Consider the following 27,879-nt stretch of genomic DNA (forward strand, 5'->3'; position numbering starts at 1 on the left):
CTGAGATCTTGTTAAAATACCAATTCTAATTCAGTAGGTCTGGACGAGGCCTGAAATTCTGCATTTCTAACCAACTCTTATGTGAAGCTGATGCTTTTGGTGTATAGGACACGCTCCTGGGTAGCAAAGTTCTACATAATCCAGTGCTTCCGAATCCCAGGATGTCCAGGCTTTTAAGCTAAGGGTAAGAGATTTGGAGACAGCTTTCCATCTTTAGATAAATACAGCAGTGTCTCCTTTAATTGTAGCCACCCAGCTTTCTCTTAAAAATATCTTCGCTCCTTGGGGCACCTGGGTGGCTCAGTTGGTTAAGTGTCCGACTTCAGCTCAGGTCATGATCTCACGGTTCGTGGGTTCGAGCCCCGCATCGGGCTCTGTGTGCTGACAGCTCAGAGCCTGGGGCCCGTTTCAGATTCCGTGTCTCCATCTCTCTCTGCCCCTCCCCCACCCGCGCTCTGTCTCCCTCTGTCTCAAAAATAAACATTAAAACAAATATATATATATCTTAGTTCCTTTCACCAACGCAGAACCCAAGATGCAGCCCTATGACGGTTGCATCTTGGAAATAGGGACTCTACGACATTGAGCCATAGTCCTAAAGATTTTTGCATTGCAGTGATCATTCACTCAGCAGAAACATCTTTGAATAGCACGTGTAAAAAGAATTCAACCAGGGACATGAGTGCAGATATCAAACCTGATTCTGCCGTACTCACATCATTTAAACTTTCCAACTTTCAGTGTCCAAACATCTAAGTCCATGGAGAACAACGAGATAATTTCTGAGATACCTCTATGATAGAATAGACTGCAGTTCTGGGACTGTCATTCAGGAATCTTAGATGGCAGTGACTAGAATCTTCTTCGCCTCCATATCCTTCTGTTTTATAACGTGGCAGGAGATATTCCCAGTTCTGTCTCTGTGCTGTCAAAGGGACATGAGCACCCTGGTAATGGCTGGAAAGTATGGTCACCACAACAAGCTGCCAACGCTGAAGGCCACATTAAAGCGATGGTGAAAGTAGCCTAAGAAAACAGTCACTATTAATCCTCTTGGTCCTTCCATGTTTGTAGATCACTGGGGTAAGACAGAGAAGTAAATTAATTTCTGCCTAGTTAATGTCTACAAGTGGGGTATGTTAGACCACTGACTATCATTTTCCAGTAGAAGTGATCTCAGTGGTGAACAGAAGGGGGGATGGCGGGATATGTGAAATTCACGACCTCCTTCCCTGGTTCCTGTTTGTGCTCTTTCTAAACAAAAATTATGTGCTTCGTGCTCCACCGCCAACTGCGGTATGGAGCACACGAGAGCTTCTGTGGCCCTTCTCAACCCTTTTACATCAGTCACAGAACTCCCACTGTTCTGTGCTAATGCAAAATGCAATAACGTTTAGCATCAGGACATCTCTGAGTCAAGAGGTTAACGGAAAACACATCTCCCATTGTGTTCCTGCGGCTCTGATACTGTTAATGGCGAAAACACCATGGAGACAAATAGATCTCTCTTTATTCAGGAAGCTTTGAGTGAAGAGAAAATATATATGACACCTTTACAACATGAGAACCCTCTCTATATGGTGCATTAAGGAAGGGTGGGGGGGGGGGGACGTCCACACAACATCATGTTTGATGTGGCTTGAGACTCCTCTAGATGGAAAATTCTGTCTCCTCCATTTTCTTTCTGTTGCTTTAGTAAATAGTTACTGTTCTGGGAGGGGGAAGTGAGATTTAACCTTTCAAGAAACAAATTCAGGGTAAGAGGCTTTATGGGGTACTTTCTACCATGTGACCAAAGAGACATGGCTGCCTCTTTCTTTCCTATCCTACTTTTGTGCATCTTGCCTTTATCTGCCGTATGCTTTAGATAGACTGTGGACCAATATGTGTATGGAAGGGATCCAAAGCAGTAACCAGCACATTGTAATTATGCTGAGATTTCACTTGAAAATTACCTGAAAGTGGATTGTTTTGGATGGCCATATAAAGGTCATATGTAAACATATTTTTATGGTCTTGTTTTCCATTCACTTGAGAATGTCTCTCATGAAATCTTAGTCAAGGTCACTTCTTGTTCCTGTAGAACATTTTATCCCCAGTTTTATTGAGATATAATTAACATACACCACTGTGTACGTTGAAGGTGCTTAGCATAATGGTTTGGCTTACACATACATTTTTTTAATTTTTTTTTTTTTTTGAGAAAGAGAGAAAGCATGAGTGGGTGGAGGGGCAGAGAGAGAGAGAATCCCAAGCAGGCTCCATGCTGTCAGCACAGAGCCCAACGTGGGGCTCAGTCTTGTGAACGGTGAGATCATGACCTGATCTTCTAAACTGTGAGATCATGACCTGATCCGAAATCAAGAGTCAGACGCTTAACCAACTGAGCCACCCAGGAGCCATATAACATATGTTATAAAAATGATTACATTGATAAGTTTAATTGGCATTTATTGTCTCATACAGGTATAATAAAAAGAAAAGCAAAAAACAAAAAAAAAAAAGAAAGAAAATTTCCTTGCGATGAGAATCCTATAGAACTTTAGAAAGAAATTTGTTCTGTAATTTATGAATTGTCATCGGATGCTAAAATTAGGATGTTCCATTTCTTGAGTATTTAAAGACTTCATTGCCTGGTAAAAATATTCTGGTTCAGGAATCCATTTAAGGGGTTATCCGCACAGTTTAGGTGCCCCAAATAATTATCAAATTTTCTGTGTTATGTGTAGTCTTTGAAACGTTTGGAGGGTATACGTTATTGATTACCACCCGATCCTGTCAGATGACTACACTGGCTTTGGTAGGGGGTGGAAAGAGCGGCATGAGCTTTCAGCTTTTACACTGAACTGGAAATTTTTAGACCTGGTTCCCAACCAGGCTGATACATTGCAATATTAGTACTCTAATTGTTGATTCAGTCACGTCAAGGGCAGCCAAACTTCATGTATAAAAGTTCACCAAGTCCAGGAAAGAGGGAAAGGAATTCCAGAATGACTCATTGTTTAATGAATAAGGCCCCAAGTGTTCTGTGGTTGCCATTTTTAAACTTGAATAAAATGTATAGAATTCAAATCATAGCTTGAATTCCGAATTGGGGCAGATTGGGGCTACAGTGTTACAGTGATATGCTGCTTCTAGTCAACTGCTAATAAGCAACTTCAAAACATACATGGGCACTCGTGATCTGTGCTCTGAATCCTCTGAAGGTTTAAAAGTCTTTTAATCTATTTGTAGCTTTTTATTATTGAGTAATGAAGTGCTGCTAAAATACTGGAACCAATATGCAAAACACATATTAAATCAAGCATCATTCAAGGAGAACAGATCCCCAAAGACTGAACAGAAAGGTACAAAATGAATTTATGGGAAGTAAACTTTTGTGGGTGGGGGGAGAGAAAACTTTATTACCTTTCATGACCAAGAAGCAGAGTTTTCTTTTTTTTTTTTTTTAATTTTTTTTCAACGTTTTTTATTTATTTTTGGGACAGAGAGAGACAGAGTATGAACGGGGGAGGGTCAGAGAGAGAGGGAGACACAGAATCGGAAACAGGCTCCAGGCTCCGAGCCCAGAACCTGACGCGGGGCTCGAACTCACGGACTGCGAGATCATGACCTGGCTGAAGTCGGACGCTTAACCGACTGCGCCACCCAGGCGCCCCAAGAAGCAGAGTTTTCTGGTTAATCAACGGGGTTTTTAACCAAATTGTCATATATAAGGGACACGAATGACCAGTTTAAGAAAGTAAAGGTTATGTTCTGCTTAAAGCTAAAACGGTTTTAAATCCAATGTCGTGTTTCTTTTAAGATTTATGAGTTATTTCGTCTCAGCTCACATTCTACCTATGATTTATCTTTAATCTCAATTACTCTCATAGCTCATGCATTGAAATTACCTTGTGCTTCAAGACCAGCACTGTAAAGCTAAATTTATGTTGTAACGTTAGGTGACAGAAATGCCAATTATAGACCGGTTTGGCAGAATACTGGTTAAACTAGAGTTTACCATTTACATTCTGTGGCTTACGTTGGAAACTCAAGTTAATATCGACTGTGATCTCATCTAATGGAAAAGTGCCAAAAAAATCTGTTGCAAATTAAACCCTACTCTTTTTTTTTTTTTACCATTGTATTTAATTTATTTTTTAAATTTATATCCAAGTTAGTTAGCACATAGCGCAACAATGATTTCAGGAGTAGATTCCTTAATGCCCCTGACCCATTTAGCCCATCCCCCCTCCCACAACCCCTCGAGCAACCCTCTGTTTGTTCTCCATATTTAAGAGTCTCTTCTGTTTTGACCCCCTCCCTGTTTTTATATTATTTTTGCTTCCCTTCTCTTATGGTCATCTGTTTTTTATCTTAAAGTCCTCATATGAGTGAATTCATATGATATTTGTCTTTCTCTGACTAATTTCGTTTAGCGTAATGCCCTCTAGTTCCATCCACGTAGTTGCAAATGGCAAGATTTCATTCTTTTGGATTCCCGGGTAATACCCCATTATATATATACCACGTGTTCTTGATCCATTCATCCACCTATGAACATTTGGGCTGTTTCCATACTTTGGCTATTGTTGATAGTGCTGCTATAAACATTGGGGTGCATGTGTCCCTTCAAAACAGCACACCTGTATCCCTTGGATAAATACCTAGTAGTGCAATTGTGGGGTCGTAGGGTAGTTCTATTTTTAATTTTTTGAGGAACCTCCATACTGTTTCCCAAAGTGACTGCACCAGTTTGCATTCCCACCAGCAGCGCAAAAGGGATCCTCTTTCTCCGCATCTTCGCCAACATCTGTGGTTGCCTGAGTTGTTCATGTTAGCCATTCGGACAGGTGTGAGGTGGTATCTCGTTGTGGTTTTGATTTGTATTTCCCGGATGATGAGTGATATTGAGCATTTTTTTCATGTGTCAGTCGGCCATTTGGATGTCTTCTTTGGAGGAGTGTCTATTCATATCTTTTGCCCATTTCTTCACTGGATTATTTGTTTTTTGGGTGTTGAGTTTGGTAAGTTCTTTATAGATTTTGGATGCCAACCCTTTATCTGACATGTTTTGCAGATATCTTCTCCCATTCTGTCAATTGCCTTTTAGTTTTGCTGATTGTTTCCTTCGCTGGGCAGAAGGTTTTTATTTTGATGAGGCTCCAATAGTTCATTTTTGCTTTGGTTTCCCTTGCTTCTGGAGATGTGTTGAGTAAGAAGTTTCTGCGGCCAAGGTCAAAGAGGTTTTTGCCTGATTTTTCCTCGAGGATTTTGATGGCTTCCTGTCTTACATTTAGATCTTTCATCTATTTTGAGTTTCTTTTTGTGTGTTGTGTAAGAAAGTGGTTCAGGTTCATTTTTTTGCATGTCGCTGTCCAGTTTTCCCAGCACCCCTTGCTGAAGAGACTGTCTTTATTCCATTGGATATCCTTTACTGCTTTGTCAAAGATTAGTTGGCCATACGTTTCTGGGTCCACTTCTGGGTTCTGTATTCTGTTCCATTGATCTGAGTGTCTATTCTTGTGCCAGTACCATACTGTCTTGATGATTATAGCTTTGTAATACAGCTTGAAGTCTGGGATTGTGATGTCTCCAGCCTTGGTTTTCTTTTTCAGGATTGCTTTGGCTATTCAAAGTCTTTTCTGGTTCCATACAAATTTTAGGATTGTTTGTTCTAGCTCTGTGAAGAATGCTGGTGTTATTTTAATAGGTGTTGCATGAATATATAGATTGCTTTGGGTGGTATTGACATTTTAACAGTATTTGTTCTTCCTATCCAGAGCATGGAATATTTTTCCATTTTTTTGTGTCTCCTTCAGTTTCTTTCATAAGCTTTCTATAGTTTTCAGTGTATAGATTTTTCACCTCTTTGGTTAGATGCATTCCTAGATATTTTATGGGTTTTGGTACACTTGTAAATGGGATAGATTCCTTGATTTCTCTTTCTGTTGCTTCATTGTTGGTGTATAGGAATGCAACCAATTTCTGTGCGTTGATTTTATACCCTGCAACTTTGCCGAATTCATGAATCAGTTCTAGCAGTTTTTTGGTGGAATCTTTTGGGTTTTCCTTATAGAGTATCATGTCATCTGTGAATAGTGAAAGTTTGACCTCCTCCTGGAAATTAAACCCTACTCTTAACCAATCTCCCAAAATCTTTAGTTCTGAATACAGCATGTACATTATCCTGTGAAATTGTGTGGTTCTAAATTTAGCCACCTCTGATGGCTGTTTTCTGCCTCGTCAGATCTTCTCTCAACCTTTTTTTCATCCTGTTCTCTACACTCAGAGATCGATCTTCAGGGGCTGCCTCAACAGTCCCTTTGGCCCTCTGGCTTCAGGATGTGTTTGGCCAATGGGGAGGCACCAAACAGGAGACAGAAGGGAAAGTGGAGAGAGAGGTACTTAATCCCCCTGCCTTCCTGCAGGCCTTGGGGTTGACCTGGCTTCGTTCCTTACCAAGAATGGGGGCCGCTCTGACTGACATCTCTAGTTTTCAGTCTCTCGCTCACCTGCTCTCCCTCTTCTGATAACCACTCCCCCTCCACGTCCCCTCGGGCTGAAGCTTGGTACTGACTTTCTCCTGCTGTTAGTACTTGGACACTTACACATCTTCAGTGTCTTTCTTAACTCCGCCCAATCTTCGCCAATAATCCTTTCACTAAACCTCCCCCAGTTTCCCCATCTGAGTGCGCTACTTTCTTGTGTGGACTCTGATTTTCTAGCTAAAGTTAACATAAGCTAGGTAACAGAAATTAGTCACTCCTGTGTGGGAGATGAGGGATGGGAGAGTAGATATTTATCTTTTCCATAATACTGTAAGCTCTGGAAGGGCAGGGACCATATCTAAGACCTCCTTCATAATTCTTTACAACACCTGCAAAGGGCTTAGCTCACAGTGCATGCTCAGAGCATGTGGAGAATCTTACTGAGTTCCACGGAAATCCTCAAATTTGTTATAGGCTTAAATGGAACGTAAGTCCTTGGCTTAGGATGTAGACTTCAAGAAGTCAAGGACCACACTATCTTTTTAAACGGCATTTATAATATAATATAATCTCCCATGACACAAATATCAAACCCACTCTGGAAATTCTAACTCCATAAAAATAGAAGATGTACATCATGGGTTATGTTGGTTTGTGTTTAGTAGATGAGAAATAACTCTAGTTAAAGCATTTGGATCTAATTTTCCTTTTACAGCACCAACTCACCCTTTACTATTTGTTACTTTTCCTATTTGTGCTATTTTTTATGTGTTTATTTATATGGCTTCCACCATGGTGTCAATACTAAAGAGCAGCATTAGCAATATTCTGAATATGATCTGGGTGGAAGGAACATTTGGATGTGTCTGAAATAGGATTTAAGAACTTCAGGATAAAGGGAATATTTACCAGAATAGGTATCTTCACTATTTCTCTGGGGTTCATTTTACCGATTTGCCCTTTGACTTTTACCATAATTCCAAATCTCTCCATACTTTAAATTTCAAAATGACTCCCAGTTTCATGAAATGTAGCCACTGGGAATGGAAAACACTTTGATCTTTAATGTAGTAAGTTTTTACTGGTATGGGAGTCTATTGTTTTTATTTTCTACTTTGAGCAAATCCATGCTTTAATATCTACTTGCTCTGAAACTTGTGAAAATAGATTAGGAAAAAGTTAAGAAGAACTTGCCTTTGGACTTTCTTTGCTGAAAGGAAACTCCCCAGCCAGTTCAAAGAGCAGATCCCTTACTGTTCATATTTTGCAAACAAGAGCATTTCTTCAACAAATGGAGGCAGTTGGAACATTGTCAACTCAGATAAGTTAAGCTTTGTGTCTCCCTGGTAAGTGAAACTGTTTAATGATAATTTTACTAGTCCACTTGGGAAGTGACCGAAGCACTCTTAGATAAGTTAAGATTTTTAAAAAGCCTGGAAAATACTTTTGCCAACTGTTTCTTCTTGGCCTCTTGGCAAAGATCAACAGTTACGTTCCCTATCTAGGGACTATCTCTTATGGGCCAGACCGGATGATCTAATAGGTCTTTATAATCTCTAAATACTGTGACTTTTATCCCCAAGTGAACTACACAGTTTATTTACATAGAAACACATTCACAGGCTTAAGGAAATGCAGTATGACTAATGCTAAGGAAAGTGAGCCAGAATGACTCAAGTGGCTTTTTTTTTTCTAAATAGGATAAGTAAATTAAAATCATAGACATTCTCTCTAGTTCCCTTCCAGCATCTCAATATGTAGATTTTAGATGTCAGAATTCCCCAGTAGTGAATTATTTTTCTGCCACCAGCAAATTATAAACATGTTGTCCTGTTAAATCAGTAAACCTTTGCCGTACTTCTCAAGAAAGCTCTTCAATGGAGATTTGGTTTAATTGTTGTTTTAATTTTACATTCTATCTCAGGCACATGGGAAATTAAAAATGTTGGGAAGGATAGAAAAATAAAAATTGCTAGAAAAATACAAGCATGATAAATAAAGCATAATCATTGTGCATTTCAACTTTATTAAGAATGTGTTTTTGTGCCTTGAGCTACATTTATCAAGACAAATGAAGCATTGGGAGGAATCTCAATTTTTTAATAAAAAAGTCGTTTCCTCGGGATTGTGTTGGCAAAGACCATGCTTTTAAGGAGTCTCCTCCCCCCCCCCAACCCCACCTCTGTGTTGTACAAACTTTTTATGCTTTCTCCATCAGGTGATACTTTGAATTGTCTATCTGGTACTAAAAATCAAACAGTTTTATTGTTGTTGTTGATTTTTTTTTAAAATCAAATCTCCATAGATGACACTGGACATTCTTAATAAATATAGGGACAGTCGAGAGGTCTTACTTCCAGAGGACTTCGAGCTTCTCAGCTGATTACTTGCCCAACTTACTCTGGCATACACAGGTGACAAGAATGTGGGCATGAGATACCGAATAAGAAGGCAGATGACAAGACCCTGGTATTACCCGTGAATTGTGTTCCTAAGCCAACTGGGTAAGCTTCAGGCCATTCTTTACTTTCCGGGGAAGTGTCTGGATGCTGATCCTTTCTGATAAAAACGGGTAGTAGTGAGGAATTCTGTCCGGGGGCTGGAGGATCAGTCCCTTCCGTTGTGCTTTCTGCTTCCCCAGTCCTGATTTATCATTTGGAAGTCAGTTCTAGTTCAGCACTGAGGAGAAAGGCCATATAAACACACTGCATTACTCTCCGACAGCCTGTAACTGACTACACAATTGATTATGTTGCTTATCCTTAAACGAAAGCATTTCTTAAGAGGTGATCATTTTTCTACGGGTTCTCTTATATAGTATATGCTACAAGTTCCAGTAAGTCACTCCCAGCCCCCCACTGCGTCAAGCGAAGATACGTCTTAGGTCACTCCCACAGTAAATTCAACATGAAATGTGGTGTATATCCCTCATCCCGCAGTCTTATGGTTTAAGGGAGAGTATCACTCTCCTGAACATAGCTCATTTTACTAACTTATCTCCGTTTGGTGTCTCATCACATTCTACCATGATTTATCTTTCCTCTCCATTACTTTCATAGCGCATGCTTTGAAATTACCCTAAAACTTAGATCCCCGCTGAGGGCCGTGTTCATGGTCGAAGATGCGTTTGTTTGGACTGTTGGTGTCCTCCGAAGTCTAGCTCAAAGGTCACCTTCTCTCTTTCTGTTTCCCACTCACCTCCCTCAGGCAACCCTTCCTTTTGTGCTCAACTAACACTTTGTTCAAACAGTTAGCATACCATTATATGAGTGTTACACACGTCTGTTTTACTGAGAGCTTTAGTGAATTCTTTGATGGGACAGACACCATTTCAGTCACCCTTTTGTTCCCAAGCAGACACATAATAGTTGCTTAATAAGTGTTGGCTCACTTGAACCAGATTTTCTTTTAGTAAACAATGTTGATAGGCCCGTGATTTAGGGAGTGGTAAACTCAGCTAACATTGGCACCCCACGTTTCCGTTCTGTTTTGCATTCTGGAGCATCTAGGGATTTTTTTTTTCTTTCATTCTGCTATTGTTTCAGTGCACAAGATTGACTCTGAAATACGTTTAATAGCCAAGTGAAAGTAGGATGCGGTTGATTGAGGCTTGGCTTTTGAAAAGTTTTCTCAGAATATCGGGAGTTCTCAGAAATGTAAGTGTTCAGTAAACTGTGGCTACGTAGAATCAAGCCCAATGCGAAACATTAATGCTTATCAGAACGCGATTGACCAAATTTTATTACTTAATTTTTATTTCTGAGGAATCACATGCGATTTCCCTGCAATGGGATGAAACTTCCAGGGGAGGAAATCTTCCTTGATGAAATCTACTCTTTTCTGCATTGTTTATTGAGTGCAAATAAAACCATCATGGTCATGAAGATGATGAATGGCTTTGCTTTGATGTTACTAACCTTCCACAGTTGTTGTAGCTTCCTACTGAGCCACATTTCTACTATAGTTTTTGAAGTTTTTTAAACCGAGGAATATATTTTATGATGGTGGTGGTAGTGATAGTGATGATGGTTATTTGTTTTGTTAGCATTCATTGTCCAAATGGAATAGACAGTAAATACTGAGTTACCTTTTTCACTTACCAAAATTAAAAAGTCTTCCCAATTAAGTGACATACTATTACGATACCAACTGCGTCTAGCGATGTCTATTCAATTTAAGAATTCAGTGAATACATTTTAATACATCTCTCTGTCTGAAAGGATTTCAGTACAGCCCTGCCCAGAGAGTTGTGACGATAGTTAACCACTCATTGGTTTTCCCAACCAATTTCATTTCACTTTATCAAATAATTGTTAATCTACTGATCTTCTGTTCTCTTTTCTTTTATGTCTGTTTCAAGTTTTAATTTATCAATAGTTAATCCGTAATTAACGCCAATAATATGGGCCATTCACAATGTATTGTATGTGCTCAATCTTCTCTGTTATACATAAATTATATATATGTATATATATGTGTGTATATATATATATATATATATATATATATATCTCACATTCACTCATTCAGTTATTAAATAGTGCTTTACTGAGCATTTATGCTAGGCACTGTGGTAAATGCAAGATAGATATGATATTTCCTGCCCTCAAAGATCTTGAAATGTAGTGAAGGGAATAATGTAATTACAAAATAATTACTTCACAAATACAAATGCATTACGTACAATTCCAAAATGCTGCAGTGAGTCAGAGGAAGAGGATATTTCCAACTGTAGAATCCATAGGAGGCTGCATGAAAGATACGTATTTTGTGCTGGGCTTGAAGAAGGGGTCAGATTTTGAGGAACAGAAATTAGGGACAAAATATTCCTGATGGAAAAACGTGAAGAAGAGGCTTAATTCGCAAGAAGTGGGACCTATTTGGGAATGGAAAGAGTCCATTTGGGCTTAGACATAGTAGAAAGAAGAAAAGACTTTACAAGCAATCTGAAATCAGTTCACAGAAGGAGTTGAGTGCCATGTAAAGGTGTTTGGAATTTTGCCAGGTAGCTATAGGGAGCAGGTAGGTTGATTAACTGTCCACTTTAAGATGATTAATTAGCGTATAAAGTGGACAGGACAGGAAGTGGGGAGACTAGTTAAGAGCTTATTACCATAGACTCAGGTGATCCCTATATCAGTCTGAACTAGAGTGTTGGCAACGTGTACAGAGAGGAGGGAATATTTGGCATATCCCGTCCGTGCAATGGGGATTCAACAGTAGATGAATAAGAATAAGGATGACAAATACTTGCCGAAGGTTGATTAAGTAAATTAATTTATTTTGGATTTAAACAGTATGGCGTTGTGCATTTTTACAGCAGTATTTGGCAGGCCGGGATAGACGCAGAGGAAACAAATGGCGACACTCAAGATCAGAGTTTGGAAAATGAAAAGGTATAGAAGATCAGAAGATTAAGATCCTGGGGTTCCAGTGAAAGCATCACTGAAATGTCTTCACAAATGTTACTGACTAAATAGAGATAGTTTAAGTACAGCTAGAAGACAGTGATTAACTGAGGGGATCAGAAGGAATTTTGAGGTTTCTTCTATCACAAATAGAAATTAAATACATCCAACACAAGTGAGGAGTGGATGTGCAGTAAGTAAGTAAGAGATTTCCTGAGGGTGGGGCCATTCCAGATGATGATGAAGTTCAGGTTATCGCCATGTGTACTGTTGACTGTAGTCATGGAAATGAAAGGGGATAAATATCGTTAGACTTAATGAGGCCAGGGTACTAGAAAGGCCCTCAGACAACAAGAAGGAAAAGGTAGTAAGCTGAAATAGAACTGAATTATGGAATTAAAACACCCCCAGACAGAATGGAAGTTCAGAGAGAAATCTCACGAACTGTCTCCATCTCTAAGAAAATTGTGATGCTCAGACTGGGCAAGTCTTAGTGAAGAAGCCCCATTCTTTCTGCTGGGCTCTGATGATTGAAGAATCCTTAGTTACTTTCTAATTTTTCAAGAATTCAATTTGTCATTTCCAATGCAACTGTTATACTCATTCTCTTATTCACTTAAGGCAGAGGTACCTCAGTTCACAATCACTCGATATGTTTTAGGGTACAGTCGATGCTCATTTATGAATTCCATATTTTCAAGTTGGCCAACTCACTAAAATGTAGTTATTTGTAAACCCAAATTAATACTAGCAATGCTTCTGTGGTCGTTTGCAGACACACACAGAGCATCAAAAATTTATGTCGCCCCATTCACATGTTCCAAGCTGAGGTCAAACAAGGTGACCTCCTTCTGCCTTCTTGTTGTGTGTTTGTGGCACCTCTACAGACATAACTACCACAAATAGCGAGAATCAACTGTACCTTGTTTGTGTTAAAGGTAGCCGTTTTGATTGTTTGGATCCCCACTCAAATTCTTTATCACTAATGACCATTTCCTCTTCAAAGTGTATAAGCTTTTCATCGACGCTATTCTCCGGTTAATCGGTTGAAGAAAACCAAAATGTGATTTGCTTAAATGTTTTATTTCGAAGGAATTTTAGACTTACGAGACAACTTACAAAATAGTACAGCGTGTAATCTAAATTTCCCTAACGTTAACATTTTTTTTTTTAATTTTTTTTTTCAACGTTTTTTATTTATTTTTGGGACAGAGAGAGACAGAGCATGAACGGGGGAGGGGCAGAGAGAGAGGGAGACACAGAATCGGAAACAGGCTCCAGGCTCCGAGCCATCAGCCCAGAGCCTGACGCGGGGCTCGAACTCACGGACCGCGAGATCGTGACCTGGCTGAAGTCGGATGCTTAACCGACCGCGCCACCCAGGCGCCCCTAACGTTAACATTTTTTATAACCATGGTGTAATTGTCAAAACTTGGAAATCAACGTTGTTTTAATAGTACCAACTAATCCATAGACTTTATTCGAATTTCTCAACTTTTCCCTTTAATGCCCTTTTCCTGGTCCAGGGTCCACACTGCATTTAGTGTCACGTTTCCTCAGTGTCTTTCATGTTGTGAGAGGGGTTCAGTCTTTTCTTTGTCTTCTATGACCCGGATATTTTTTTTTTTTAACGTTTATTTATTTTTGAGACAGAGAGAGACAGAGCATGAACGGGGGAGGGTCAGAGAGAGGGAGACACAGAATCCGAAACAGGCTTTGGGCTCTGAGCTGTCAGCACAGAGCCCGATGCGGGGCTCGAACTCACGGACCGCAAGATCATGACCTGAGCCGAGGTCGGCCGCTTAACCGACTGAGCCACCCAGGCGCCCCGACCCGGGTATTTTTAATGGTTACTACTGGTCAGGTATTTTGTAGACTGTCCCTCAGTTTGGATGTTTTCTGATGATTAGATTGTGGTTACTTCTTTTTGGCAAGAAGTCCGCAGGAGAGATGATGACGTCATATCGGAGCCAATGATGCCTTACTAGTCTTTCTAGTGATGTTAATTTTGATCACTTGGTTAAGGGAGTGTCTGCCATGTTTCTCCACTATAAAGTTACTATTTTTCTCTTTGTTACTGTATTTCTCTTTGTAATAAGACTTTTTTTCTTAATGTTAAAATTTTCTAGAGTACGTTTCACTCAACCAGCAAGCACTCATCAGTTATCACTCATGAGTTCAGTGCCGAGCACAGTGATGAGTGGGTGGCTTAATTTTTAAACGGTATCCTTTTGTTCACTGGGGACTGACGTCTAGTTGGGGAGTAAGGTATGGCGCTCATTAAACACACACAATACAAGGAAAGAAACGGAGAACTACATTGTGGCAAATAGTATGGCACAGAATAGAAAGCTGTAGGGGTAGGGGAGGTATCTTGCGGAAAGTGGGAACTCATGCCGGACCTTGAAGGGAGGATTTTCCTAGGTAGAAACTTACAATTGTTAATTCAGTGAAATATATTGAGTACCTTAGTTCCCTGGGAACTGTGCTAGAATCTGGAACTATATAGAACTTCGAGGAGTTCCCAGTCTAGTGAGAAGGACAAGACAGAGAGAGGTCTGAGCGGAAAGCGTGTATGATCAGTGTTGTATAGAGGTGGGTGAGCACAGTTCAGTTTGTTACCGGGGCTAGGGGGGAGCAGTACTGCACCTCAGGGGTTAAAAATCGACAAACTTCAGGTTGTCTAGGCTCTCCACACTCTAAGAATGTAAAAAAAAAGTTCCTGCCTTGATGTCACTGTCTACTACTTGAACACCTTTAGTCATAGAAGTTAACTTCCGAATACATCTTATTCCACCAGTGGGTCCAGTTCGTCCCTCTGTTGCTGCAGAGAATAATTCTATTCCCTTTTTTAAAAATGTTTATTCCTTTTTTGAGAGAGAGAGAGAGAGAGAGAGAGAGAGAGAGAGAGAGACCGAGCACCAGCAGGGGAGGGGCGGAAACAGAGGGAGACACAGAATCTGAAGCAGGCTCCAGGCTCTGAGCTGTCAGCACAGAGCCCGACGTGGGGCTCGAACTCACAGACCGAGAGATCGTGACCTGAGCCGAAGTCGGATGCTTAACCGACTGAGCCACCCAGGCGCCCCCTATCCCCTGTTTTTTTAAGGATAGTCCTAAAAGAAAAGACATTATATCTTTTCTTAATGTCCTCTTTTCAAGAGAAACATGGATAAGTCTACACACTCTATGCGATTTCTAGATCCTTCACAACTCAGTGTGTTGGCTGGGTTCGTATTTAAACCAAACCTTAAAAATAATCCATTCTCTTGTACCCTGTTCCTCATGTTCTCACCCTTATGCTGGTCTCCTCCCCTGCAAATATTTTAAAAGACTTGTTATGTGAGGTCTCCCCCACCCAGTTCAGTTGGAGTTTTGAATCTAGCATTCAAAACTTATTTATTTCTGTCATATTCGGTGCTCTTCATTTTGACCTCTTGCCGGAGTTCTCTTTGAACTTTGGTCTTGTTGGCTGGCATAGCTTTTATTTCCCCTCACCTTTGATATCGGAAGATTTGATAAGAATATAATCTTTTTTTTCCTTCAAGGATTTAACAAAATAAACAAGACAGGGTCAAGAACAGAGCTCATGGGCAAACCACGTATGTCTGGTCATTTCACCGTATAAAAAGCTCCCACCTTCACTGTCAGGAAGCTTCCAGGTCTCCCTCTGCAGGGAACACGTGATAAAGGTCATGCTTGTGGGCAGCGTGGAGCCTGACCCAACTAGAGCCCAAGGTAACGTGTTGGCCGGCAGTTTCAAAGCAGGTTACACTTCAAGGAAGATGGGTTACATTATGTCACGTCCTAAAAGCCAGGAAGAGTCATTATGGCTAATGACAGTGATTCTCTCGTGCTATGCTGCTTGTGAGGTTTTCTTAGATGCATGGTCTTACAGATACGAGATGGCATAAGTTGCCAATGAAGACTTTGGGTTAGAGAATGACACAATGAAAAGCAGAACTTAAATGGAGCTCCAGGTGGACTGGAGGGGGAAGAAACTGGAGAGAGGGAGGCCAGTAGGGAAACGGCTGGAAGTTACCCAGGAGGTGAGGAGGCGAAGAACTTGGTCAAAGACGATAGTGCGAAGTGGGGAGGAAGGAACAAATAAAAGACCCGGGTTCACAGAAGGGCGACAGACTTTGTAACTTTCGTAAAAAGCGATTTGGTGGGGGGGGGTGGTGGGAGGTGGGGCGGGGGCCAATCGAAGATAACTTTCACATTTTAAATCTGGGAGAATGATGGCTGGAACCAATAAGGAGAATCCTGTTTAGGGGAAAGTTGGTTTTCCTGTTTTTGTGTGACTCAGTGGTGATGAGAGGCAAGAGTATCTCAGACGGGAGCCTAAGACTATAGAGTCATCATCCACTAGCATGGAGAGCAGGGTTTCTGTGGAATGCTTCCTTTGTGGTATGGCAGAATCATAGGACCACAGTAGCTGTCAACTCCCCTTGGTTTTCTGGCTCATCGGTGGATGGTTGCGAAAGCACCAAATACCGTTTCTGATTAAAACAAGGATCCCTTAATTTTGCAGATCCTCTTGATATGTTGCAAATGGTAAATGTGGTTATGAACATCTTGGAAATGGAAGTGTGCGAAGATAGATTATGTCCACGTCATAGAATGAGTCCTGGGAGTAAAATCTTGGAAATCCTATTCTTTAACCATCAGCAAATATTCTAACAAAGCAATCCACATACTTCCAAATCGAACATTCTACTTTCTTCTTTCAATGAATGTTCAATTTGTCATCTCTCTACACCCACTGAAGTGCGAGTGCCAAGAGAGAATGAAATCATATTAACTTGAAGCCCCATTAATCAGCCTTTAGAGAAGACCCTGTTATTAAATTCTTGCTCATCATCGTCACCAGACATTCATTAAGCACCTGACTGTGCTTATGCACGGGGCCAAAGTCACATAGGCTTGCCCTCCCTGGAGACCCTACATGCAAGAGCAAGAGAGAAAAAAAAGGTAAGATGGCCCCATAAAAGGGCTAAATGAGCCCCTCGTCAATTATATCAGCAATTCCTCAGCTACCTGATTTTATCAAGGAACAAGGTCTGCCGCGGAAGTAAATTTTTATAAGAATAAAAGCTGACCTACCTGGGCATCACAACACTCTTGCCTGCTTAGCCTTTTAAAGCAGTTTTCTGCCCCTAACCCACTTGGTGGCTAAGGGTCACCCCTTAGCAGAATGGGCCATTGTTGAATTCCACACTCTCATCAAGTCTTTCTTCGCTTTTGCTTTTTAGTCGTCTTAGTATTGACGGTTGGCAGTTGCCCCTCCTGCTCTCTTGTGTTTGCCTTTCAACGGCTTCCCCATGCCACCTGCAGCTCGTTTCTCTGAAACATAGTCGGGCCTGGCGAAACAGTTAACCAAAATGGCGGTAGGTACACTATAAGTGAAATGAGTCACCACACGGTTACGAGGGGGGGGCTCTAAAATCAAGGCGTACGTAGTGTATCGTGGAGACATTCAGCTTGCCACACTGAGCGTCCAAAAGTGGGTGATTGGCTCACCGCTGTCTCCCAGGGTGGGCGCCAGGAGGTCGAGGTTGACAACATACTGACTGACTCAGAACTGGCGGGCGGGGTGCGTTGCTCTAGGTACCGTATAGATTAGGTCACGAGTTAGTATGTGCTTTAGGGATGGAAAGCAAAGTCTCGTGTCTGCAAAGTGGAGAAAGGATAAACTTTTCTGTAATCAAGCAGCGGCAAGAAAAATGTAGCTTACCGTGGGATTATAAAAATAAAAATAAGTATTACGCTGCCATATTGGGTGTCTTCTTCCAAGTATCCACATATGCACACACCATTTTGTCAATTTCACTGGTGGCCATTTTATTAAACCAGAGTAAAGTGGTGTTCGTTCACTAATGGGAATGCCGTTGTTTTCAAAGCTTCTGAAGAGTATTGTCCCTGGTAACCATGGAACAGCGCTCTGAGAGCCAAGCACTGAAGAGTACGCTAGACACACAGCCCTAGGGCAGAGACAGAAAAAGGGAAACAGTCACTTTGAAGATCACAACTATATTTTATTATTGAAAGGTTACGAAACAGCACGATTAGCTCAGAGCTTCAGGTTTTGTGTTAAGCTTTTGAGGATTATTTGTGAGTCTTCCTAAGTACCTAGGTGGGGGGCACCTGGGGGGCTCAGTTGGTTAAGCGTCTGACTCCAGCTCAAGTCATGATCTCACAGTCTGTGAGTCTGAGCCCTGCATCAGGCTTCGTGCCCGCAGCCTGGAGCCTGCTTCGGATTCTGTCTCCGTTGCTTTCTGCCCCTCCCCCACTCGTGCTCGCTTGCTCTCTCTTTCTCAAAAATAAGTAAACATTAAGAAAAAAATTTAAGTACCAAGGTGGGCTTTGCATATGTCAGGTGATATGTAGCATTCTTTTCTTTCTTTACTATTTTTAGCTTTTTCTAAAAATGAACATGTGGCCATACTCTTCTCTCTCATACTATTTTAGAGGAAAAGTATTTTAAGTTTCAAATTTGTGATAATTTCTAGATTGGCTATTTAAAAAAATTTTTTTAATGGTTATTTATTTTTTAGAGAGAGAGAGACAGAATGCGAGTGGGTTAGGGGCAGAGAGAGAGGGAGACACAGGATCAGAAGCAGGCTCCAGGCTCCGAGCTGTCAGCACAGAGCCCGACGCGGGGCTTGAACCCTCGATCCGTGAGATCATGACCTGAGCCGAAGTCGGACATTCAACCGAATGAGCCACCGAGGCGCCCCAAGATTGGCTATTTTTTTAAGTTTATTTATTTTTGAGAGATAGAGAGAACACACAAGGCAGGGAGGAGCAAAGAGAGGAGGAGAGAGAGAATCTCAAGCAGGTTCTGCACCGTCAGTGCAGAGCCTGAAGTGGGGCTCAAACCCACACACTGTGAGATCATGACGTGAGCCAAAACTGAGAGTCAGACCCTCAACTGACTGAGCCACCCGGGCACCCCTAGATTGGCCCTTTTAAACTGATGCAGAAATAGTTTGATTACAACCGTCATTTAGATTGCCTTTAATAATATCAATATTAAGATAATCTGGGGGTGCCTGGGTGGCTCAGTCAGTTAAGCATCCAACTCTTGATTTTGGGTCAGGTCATGATATGACAGTTCCTGAGATTGAGCCCCACGTCTCTCTAACCCTCCCCCGTTCATGCTCTGTCTCTCTCTGTCTCAAAAATAAATAAACGTTAAAAAAATTTTTTTTTAAATAAAAAAAGAGAATCTGTTATGCGTGCAACTTAGAATAGTGTTCGTATCTCCATTAGTGACCTTTCCACTTGTCTTTAGTAGATCTGTGCAGAGAACCTGAAAACATAGCATTCCCATTTTATACATGGTTGAACTGGAACCCAGAGAGGACTAAAGACTCAGGCTCACCCTGGGATATGGATAACATGAGACCAGTGCTGTCTGGAAGGAACCAGAGAAGAAGTTCAAAGAAGCAGGAAGGGTTTTCTGACAGCAGACTAGGGTTCAAGTACAGAGGAGTAATTCACAAAAGACGAACAAGTGGGAGCAAACAGAGTCTCAGGTTCTAAAGGTCAGGTGATAAGCGAGGAGAAGTTAAACAAAAATAAACATCAGTCTGAGGAATGGAAGGTGTCCTCTCTGTCCAGTTTTATGTTGTTTGCTGGCACAGGTGGTTCTGGGGCCTCAGAACTTAGTCATGGCCAGATAGAAGTCCGAGGAGAAATCCTGCCCCTCAATGAGACAACAGAGAAACGCACATTGCCTCCTAGTTGGTTCTTTGTAAGTGGCATCCTGAAACTGAACTTCTCTTTCTGAGTCCATTGCACAATTCTGCCCATAAACTTATGAGATGGGTGGCAATATTTGAAAAGCCTTTCTCTCATCTTAGCAAAATGGTTTCAGGCAAGAGGGGGGAATTCAGTTTTAAAGAGGATCCCACTAACACCATGAGAAGACAAGACTTTCCAGAGATCCTTTTAGAACAGCTCCCCTATTCTTGATATAACATCGATGCAGATGGTCCAGTATCCAGATCTAACTTTGCATTAGAACAGGAGGCCATCAGACTTTATCTAGAAAGGGCCGGAGAGTAAATATTTTGGGCTTTGTCGGCCATAGGGTCTGTGTTGCAACTACTCAATTCCGCCATGGTGGAATCCCACCATTTTTCATTGTAGTGGAAAACAGCCATATCAAGAGTAACCAACGGGAGCAAAAAGGTTCTAGTGCGACAGGAAGCAGGATGGATTTGGCTCAAAGCCTCTAGTTTGCTCACCCCTAGACTAAAAGAACGAAATTTGTGGGGCACCTGGGTGGCTCAGTCGGCTTAGCGTCCAACTTTGGCTCAAGTCATGATCTTAAGGTTCATGAGTTCGAGCCCCGTGTGGGGCTCTGTGCTGACAGCTCGGAGCCTGGAGCCTGCTTCGCATTCTGCGTCCCCCTGTCTCTCTGCCCCTCGCCCGCTCGCACTCTGGCTTGCTCTCAAAAGTAAATAAACATTTAAAGAAAATTTTTTTAAAGAATGAAATTTGCTTACCAACAAAAATGTATTAAAAAGCAACCCACATCTCCCTGTATGTCACGAAGAGTGTACAACAGAACGTGGAGAAATAAAGCTCATCAGAGGTGTTCAATCTCAGAATTTCTCAATGAGTATAACTGCTCTCATCTATAATTTGCCATTTCTATCAAACGGTCCTATGAATCAACCAGCCTTTGACAGTGTGATTATATTATCCATTTTATTTTGGGGACAAGGGATGCCTGTATGCTCCTTACCAAAAGAGTCTGGTTACTTCTTAAAGACAATCTCCTAGCAATTTGCCTCTTCTAAGCAACTAGGTTAAGGAGCCTCCTTCTGCCTTGATTTTCTTTAATCATATGCCCTCAATGTATCTATTATTCTAGTTTCTCCTTGAAACCTTCACACTGGGACCACATTTACCCATGACTTGTTTATCTTTTGTGTGTTTGGTTTTTGTTTAGACAATAGTTTGCTCTCCATTGACTGCAGTACTCAAAGCAGTGGCATAGAAAATCTAGAAACAATGCATAATCCCCAGTCACTTCTATTGTGGAATGCTTTATGTGATTTTTTTTTTTTTTTTTAAGGAACACATTTACTTTGGTAATTGTGTCCTGCCCAATCTAATACTAAAATCAACTCTAGGGGCGCCTGGGTGGCTCAGTCGGTTAAGCATCCGACTTAAGCTCAGGTCATGATCTCATGGTTCGTGAGTTCAAGCCCTGCATGGGGTGATCTTGAACCCTGCTCCATCCAGGTGAGCCCTGCTTCTCTCTCCCTCTCTCTTTCCCCCTTTCTCTCTGCCCCTCGTGGGATTCTCTCTCTCTTCTCTCTCTCTGCCCCTCGCTCGCTTGCACCCTCTCTCTCCCATAAATCAATAGATAGATAGAGAGGTAGAGAGAGAGAGAAAATCAACTCTAATTTCTCGAGTACTTCATTGACCAAAGTGACGTAAAAGTACGTCTCTGACTGGGAAAATCATTTGACATGGAAAACACGTATGCAGATGATAAGAGATTTGAGTATGTGAACAAGAAAATAACAGTCGGGATGTCAATCAACAAATATGTTTGGAAGCCCCACTGTTTCATGCATATGTAGCATGTACTGGAATATTGCTGGGGACTCTCGTAGGTATTATTTTAATCTTTACAACAACTGTATTGTGGGGATATTGTTACGTTCATTACGCAGGTTTGGCTTTGAGAGGTGAAATGACTTCCGCGGGTCTCAGCAGGATAAAGGACTGGGATTTCTACCTAGTCTTCTGGTAGTCGGCCTGTAGCACTCTCAAAACAGCTGCCTGTGGGCATATACTGAATAATTCCATGCAACTCAGATGCATCGTTACCCTCCTTATTTCTGGACACCGAGAGGACCGTAGATAAAATACAAGACAGGGTTGCTGCCTGGAGGGAAGTGTAAACTATTTTCCGAGATAAGGCATAGATGTCTTCTATGTGCCTTGTTCCTATGCTTCTCTCTGCATGCCCTGTCTTCCCCCCTGTCCAGCTGCTATCTTTCTACTCCGTATGTGTAGCAAATTTATTGAGATATAATTTACACGCAGCAAATTGTATCCATTTAAAATATACAGTCAATGAGTTTTGACAGACTCACATCCACAACACAGCCATGACAATCAAAATCCAGAACATCTTCATCACTTCCAAAAGTTTCTGTGTGTCCCTTTGCGGTCTTTCTCTCACCCTGGCCCTAGGCAAACTCTGATCTGCTTTTTGTCTCCATAGATTAGTTGGCAGTTTCTACAATTTTACAGAAATGGAATCAATATAGTATATACTCTTTTGTTTCTGGTTTCTTCCATTCAGTATAAAGATTTTGAGACACACCCATACTGTTACATGTGTAAGTCATTTGTTCCTTCTTATTAGTGAATTAATTAATTTCCACACAGAGCCCGATGCAGGGCTCGAACTCACGAACCACAGAGCCCGATGCAGGGCTCGAACTCACGAACCTCAGAGCCCGATGCAGGGCTTGAACTCACGAACCGTGAGATCGTGACCTGAGCCAAAGTCAGATGCTTAACCAACTGAGCCACCCAGGTGCCCCCCCCTTCTGGACTCTTGAAGGGAGAGTCTGTCCTATGCCTAGCTTCTGGAGTCTCCTAGGTGTTCCTCAGCCAACCTTTCTGCCTATGTCTTCACATGGCCTTCTCCTTCTAGGTCTCAGTGCAGTCTCCTTTTCCGTCTCTTATAAGGACTCTGTCGTTGGACTTAGGGGACAGCCTGTTGTAGGATGACCTCATCTCAAGATCTTTACCTTAATTACATCTTTAAAGGCCCCTTTTCCAAACTAGGTCACATTCTGAGGTTCCAGATAGTCATATCTTTTGGAAGTCACAATTGAACTCACTCTACGCATATTTTAGAAAATTTCCTCCTAAATATTGTGTTTTATGATGCTGTTATAAATGGTTTAAAATTCTTCATTTCTAATGATTTGCTGCTAGTACCTAAAAATATAATTGACTTGGATATGTTAATCTTGTATTTGCTAGATAATAATTTGCCAAATGCAATTATTCTGGCCATTGTTATAGAGATTATTTTAGGATTTTCTACTTAAACAAGCACACCAATTACAAAAAGTTACATCAGTTACAAAAAAAAAAAAGCCATGTTGCTTTTTCTAGTTATGCCTTTTCTTTTTCTTGCTTTATTACAATTACTAAGATGTCCAGTGAAATGGTGACTAGAAGTAATTAGAGCAGGCCTTTTCCCAATATTATGGGGAAATGATTTTATAATTAAGCATTAGGGATTTTGTTTATAATAAGTTTTTGTAAGATGTGTGTTATCAGATTGAAAAAATTCCTTTTTTATTCCTAATATGAGAGGTTTTTTAATAAAAAAAAGAGTAAGAATTTTTTTTCAAATGATTTTTCTGCACCTATGGAAATAATGGTGCTTTTTCCCATATATCCTACTAATATGATGAATTACTTTGATTATTAGATATAAATCAATCTTATGTTTCTGGAATAAATCCTAATGGGAGACAATGCTCTTTAATATGTTGCAAGATTTGATTTATTACAATTTTGTTAAGGATTTTTGCGTTTATGTTTATCAGGTATATTGGTCTGTGATTGCCTTATAATTTATTTGCCCAATTTTGATTTAAAAAAATCAGTGAGGGAAGTACTCCCTGTTCTTCTATTTTCTGGAAGAGTTTTGTCAGATTAGCATTATTTCTGACTTGGATATTTGATAGGAATCACCAGTCATACCATTTGGACCCGGAATTTTCTCTGTGGGAAAGTTTAGACAATGAATTTAATTGCTCTTGGAGATACGAGGCCATTGAGATTTTCTGTTTCATCGGTGTCCATTTTAGTAAGTTGTATTTTTTAAGGCATTTGTCCATTTTATCGAAGTTCTGACCTCGTTATTTTTAATAGGTCTACCCTAGATGTCTTCTCCTCTTGAAACTTTCCCTGACCCTTCCAACAGAAGAGATTTCACATTCTTCGTGCCATTACTTTACCTAGTAGCCCTTGTACTCCCCACTTTCCTATGCGGCTGTGTGCCCATATGTCTCTTCTTATGCTAAGTGAAGGGACTTAAAGTTTCACGATTGCATCCTCTTTATCTCTGAGTCTCTGCCACCTTGTGTGGTGCTTGGCACATAATAGATACCATCTACCACCAATGTTTCGTCAACCTGTTCCACTTCTCATGGTCTGATTTGTAGCTACGCATGCATGTTTCTGACTTCCTCAGTAGATTAGGAGCATCTTTTGCAAAAATGGCAAGTACCAGTCCATGTTCATATTCCTTCCATGTGTTAGAATAATTTAACCTCTAAAATAACACTAATCTTACAAAACCCTTCCAGAAAACAGAAGAACACGGAACACTGCCTCACTCACTTAAAAAAAAAAATGTTTATTTATTTTTGAAGGAGAGAGAGACAGAGCATGAACAGAGGAGGGTCAGAGAGAGAGGGAGATCTTTCTTAGTTCTTGCTGACTAAGAAATCGGAATCGGAAGCAGGCTCCAGGCTCTGAGCTGTCAGCACAGAGCCCGACGAAGGCCTTGAACTCATGAACCGCAAGATCATGACCTGAGCCGAAGTTGGACGCTTAACTGACTGAGCCACCCCAGGGTTTCTTCCCTCACTCATTTTTAATCAAAATTGGACTATTCAATCAATCAAACTGTATAGAAAGTCAGTGTTCTATAGATGCACAAAATAGGTTAAATGGAAATCAGGAAAGCATGCATCAAAAAAGGGAGAGAACTAAGGAAACTAACATTGTTGAGTGCTTACTATAAGCCGGACATTGTGATAAACAATTTCTATTCCTTATCTCATTTAACCTCAAAATAAATAGGCATAGAAAATACAATCATCCCCAATTTTACACGTCAGGAATCTGAGTTTCCAAAAAGTTAAGTACTTTGCCCAAGTCCACAGAGTTACTAAGTGGCAGATCTGGGCTTCAGATCCAAGCCTGAATGATTCCATTATCCATCTTAGTGGTTTCAACTATACTTTTGCCCATTTGATTTTCTACAAGGCACTTGATGGATTTTTTCCCAGCTTACCTTTAAATTTTGCCAGAGTAGAATATTATGTGCCCCCTACTTCCAACTGAGTGTTGGAATGACTGTAAGTTTAGAAAAACACCCAAGTATTCCCTGAATACTTGTTCACATATATATATTTTAAATTTGTTTCGTGTTTATTTATTTTGAGGGAGAGAGAGACAGCGTGCAAGCCGAGGAGGGGCAGAGAGAGAGAAGGAAACACAGAATCAGAAGCAGGCTCCAGGCTCTGAGCTGTCAGCACAGAGCCCGACGTGGGGCTCGAACTCACAAACCGTGAGATCATGACCTGAGCCGAAGTCAGACGCTCAGGAGCCACCCAGGCGCCCCTCTTGTTCAATATATCTTGATAGTAGATATAGGAAACACCAGATCCAATCGCATAGCCTCTCTGCTGTTGCTAAGATGCTTCTACCTTAAGTCTCTTGTCTCTCAACACAATAGTACTCTACAAATCACCTAACCAGGGTTCTCATGATAATCAGGCTTTTCCCAATGAGAAATAATGACTAATGCACCATTTTCCTAATACATTTTAGCCAAAGAACTAGGAAGGGGAGGCAAGTTTTTCAACGATTCCAGCCTATCAGTCGAAGCAAGATGTTCTGAGGTCTTCCCGGTGTGGAAAACAACAACAGCATAATGGCATTTGTTTATTTATTATTTGTGTACAATACCATGGTCAGGAACTTGCCGTTTCACCAGGGAAATATTGCAATACATCTTTGAGGAGATGACTTACTTCACACTGATCATTCCCTGTAGTCTGCCATGGGGAGGTTGATACTTTCATGCATTATAAGCACCAGACAAGATAGCTGGATAAATTTTCTCTCTTGAAATTCTAGTCTCGGTTGGAATGACTCCCTCAGGCACCCACAGCTCTAGGTTCTTGCTGACTAAGAAATGAAGCAAATACTCCCAGGGGTGTTCACATTTGGGAAAAAAAAATCCAAAAAAAAAAGTATCCCTGCTGTTTAGATGTCAGAGATCAACATGGGGAGATTTCTTACCTGTAGGTAGAAGATAGAGCTTCTTTGTAGTCTGAGCATCAAACTTGAGAGGACATCATCAAGACTTCGTATTAATTAGTAATGTTTATTCACACAAACCTAGATCAAATGATATTCTAGGTGGAGGCAGGTGAGAAGAGGTTAGAATGAATACGTGAACCCTTGGAAGCTATTATCGGCTGAGGATTTTTGATGAGTTGCCACTTGAAATCAAGGAAAATACCAAGGATAGTAGGAGTTGAGAAGAAGAGAAGGGCAGGATGTAATCTTTCTTCTTCCACTTAACACTGTGCATAAGGAGAGCCCAGTCTATATGAGCTGCCCTATAGAAACTTGCTGAATGAATGAATGAATGAATGAGTGTTTGATTCTGAACTTTCTCACACTGTAACTTAAAATTATGGTGGATGTGCTGTGCTCCATTTGGGTGTTGCGGGAAGCCAGGAGGGACCTTTCTATTCGATCTTGGAAACTGAGAGTGACTTTGTACTGCCTGGTTAGAACAAGCTTCTGGCCATTATTCCATTTATCCAGAGGCAGAAGGGACCCTCTTGCCTGTCACTAGAACACAGTTGCCAGTTTCAACAAAGAGCCTATATTGTATTGCCTAAGGAAACAGTGTTTCCTCTTACAAGGTACAATCTTGGCTCCTCTGCCACGAGGGGGGGTGTTCTTGAAAATGTGCTCCAGAGACCTTCCTATTTAACCAGGATGCAAATTGCATTGCTACCTAATTCCCCCTGCTGAGGCCCTATGAAAGGAAGAAGTTGGGACAGATACAGCAAGATATTAGGGCAGATTTTCCCCCATTCTTCCTGCTCTACTACACAGAAGTGAACTCGATTTCAACAAGATGACCCAATTCTTAGCATGCTTTTCTACCCACTTTTACCCACAACGCTTCCAAATCACTGTCTGATTCACATTGTGCAGAGAAACCAAATGGAAAAGAAAAGATAAACTGGCCACTAAAAAGTAAAATGGCATTTAATTAAAACTAAGCTTCCAAGTTAATGAGGGGGGGGGGGGGGAGTGGGAAATGGTATTTTGTTAAAAAAAAAACACACACACAAAACAAAACAAAAGCTCTGTGATTAAACCTCAGGACAGCATAGCACATCACTACCCTTTTGTGGTTTCGAGCGCCTTTTATTTGTGCACTGGAGGCAGATATTTGTCATGTTGTTAATAATTGCTCTACTAAATTGTACCCAACAGTGTACATCACTGTAACCTTGTTTATTCGCAGACCTTTCATTTTCTTCCTGTACTTTCCTTAAGCTTGTTTCTGACGGGTGATGCCTTCACAGGCGTTTTCAATTTTAAAGAACACAATCCGTTCATTTCACTAGGCATCTTTATTTGCTTAAAGTGGGGGAGGAATCAGATCGCAATTATGTTGTAAATAAGTCCATCCGCTTCCTCCCCTTTGCAGGAAAAGCTGGGGGTGACAGCAAAGAGAGCCCAAAGAAATAGAAATTCTACTAGGTTTTTATGAACTCAGGCCTTAGAGCAAATAGAACTAAATCTGTGGAGTTGGTGGAGGGAAGTGACAAAAATGCAAAGGGGGTTTTGTTAGAGCTTTTACTCTAAGGCATTCCAGTGTTTCCCTTCTCTTCCTTCCACTACCCTGACCCCACTCCAGCCCCATGGTCAGAATCGAGGGTGAGGGCACGGGGCGCTTCCGAAGCCAGAAGGAGAACAAGAATGAGGCTCTGGGTTAATCTTTCCGGGTCATCGTGAGAGGTGGAAGCAGAAAGGTAGCCTAGAGGGCCTCGTTTTTTGACCTCTCTAAAGCTGCCATCAGAGAAACTCCGAAACAACTTTCTGATTTTTAAAATACTGAATCCTAAAAAAATTTTTTTAAATTAAATCAGATACTTAATCTTGTTGCGAATCTTTTGAGG

At 41.0% G+C, this 27,879-nt stretch overlaps 1 protein-coding gene across 1 annotated transcript; it reads left to right on the plus strand.

The window, feature by feature from the left end:
- The first annotated feature begins 938 nt into the window (after positions 1-938).
- On the plus strand, positions 939-27,802 carry BLID (BH3-like motif containing, cell death inducer). The gene is given in 4 exon segments (XM_019469303.2): positions 939-1,015; positions 26,413-26,450; positions 26,453-26,565; positions 26,567-27,802. Coding segments are annotated over 4 exon segments (381 nt in total). The 3' UTR covers positions 26,720-27,802.
- The last annotated feature ends 77 nt before the right edge of the window (positions 27,803-27,879 follow it).

This window comes from Panthera pardus, unplaced genomic scaffold (genome assembly GCF_024362965.1).
Source record: "Panthera pardus isolate Hobbes unplaced genomic scaffold, ASM2436296v1 HiC_scaffold_12, whole genome shotgun sequence".
In the NCBI taxonomy this organism is placed as follows: Eukaryota; Metazoa; Chordata; class Mammalia; order Carnivora; family Felidae; genus Panthera; species Panthera pardus.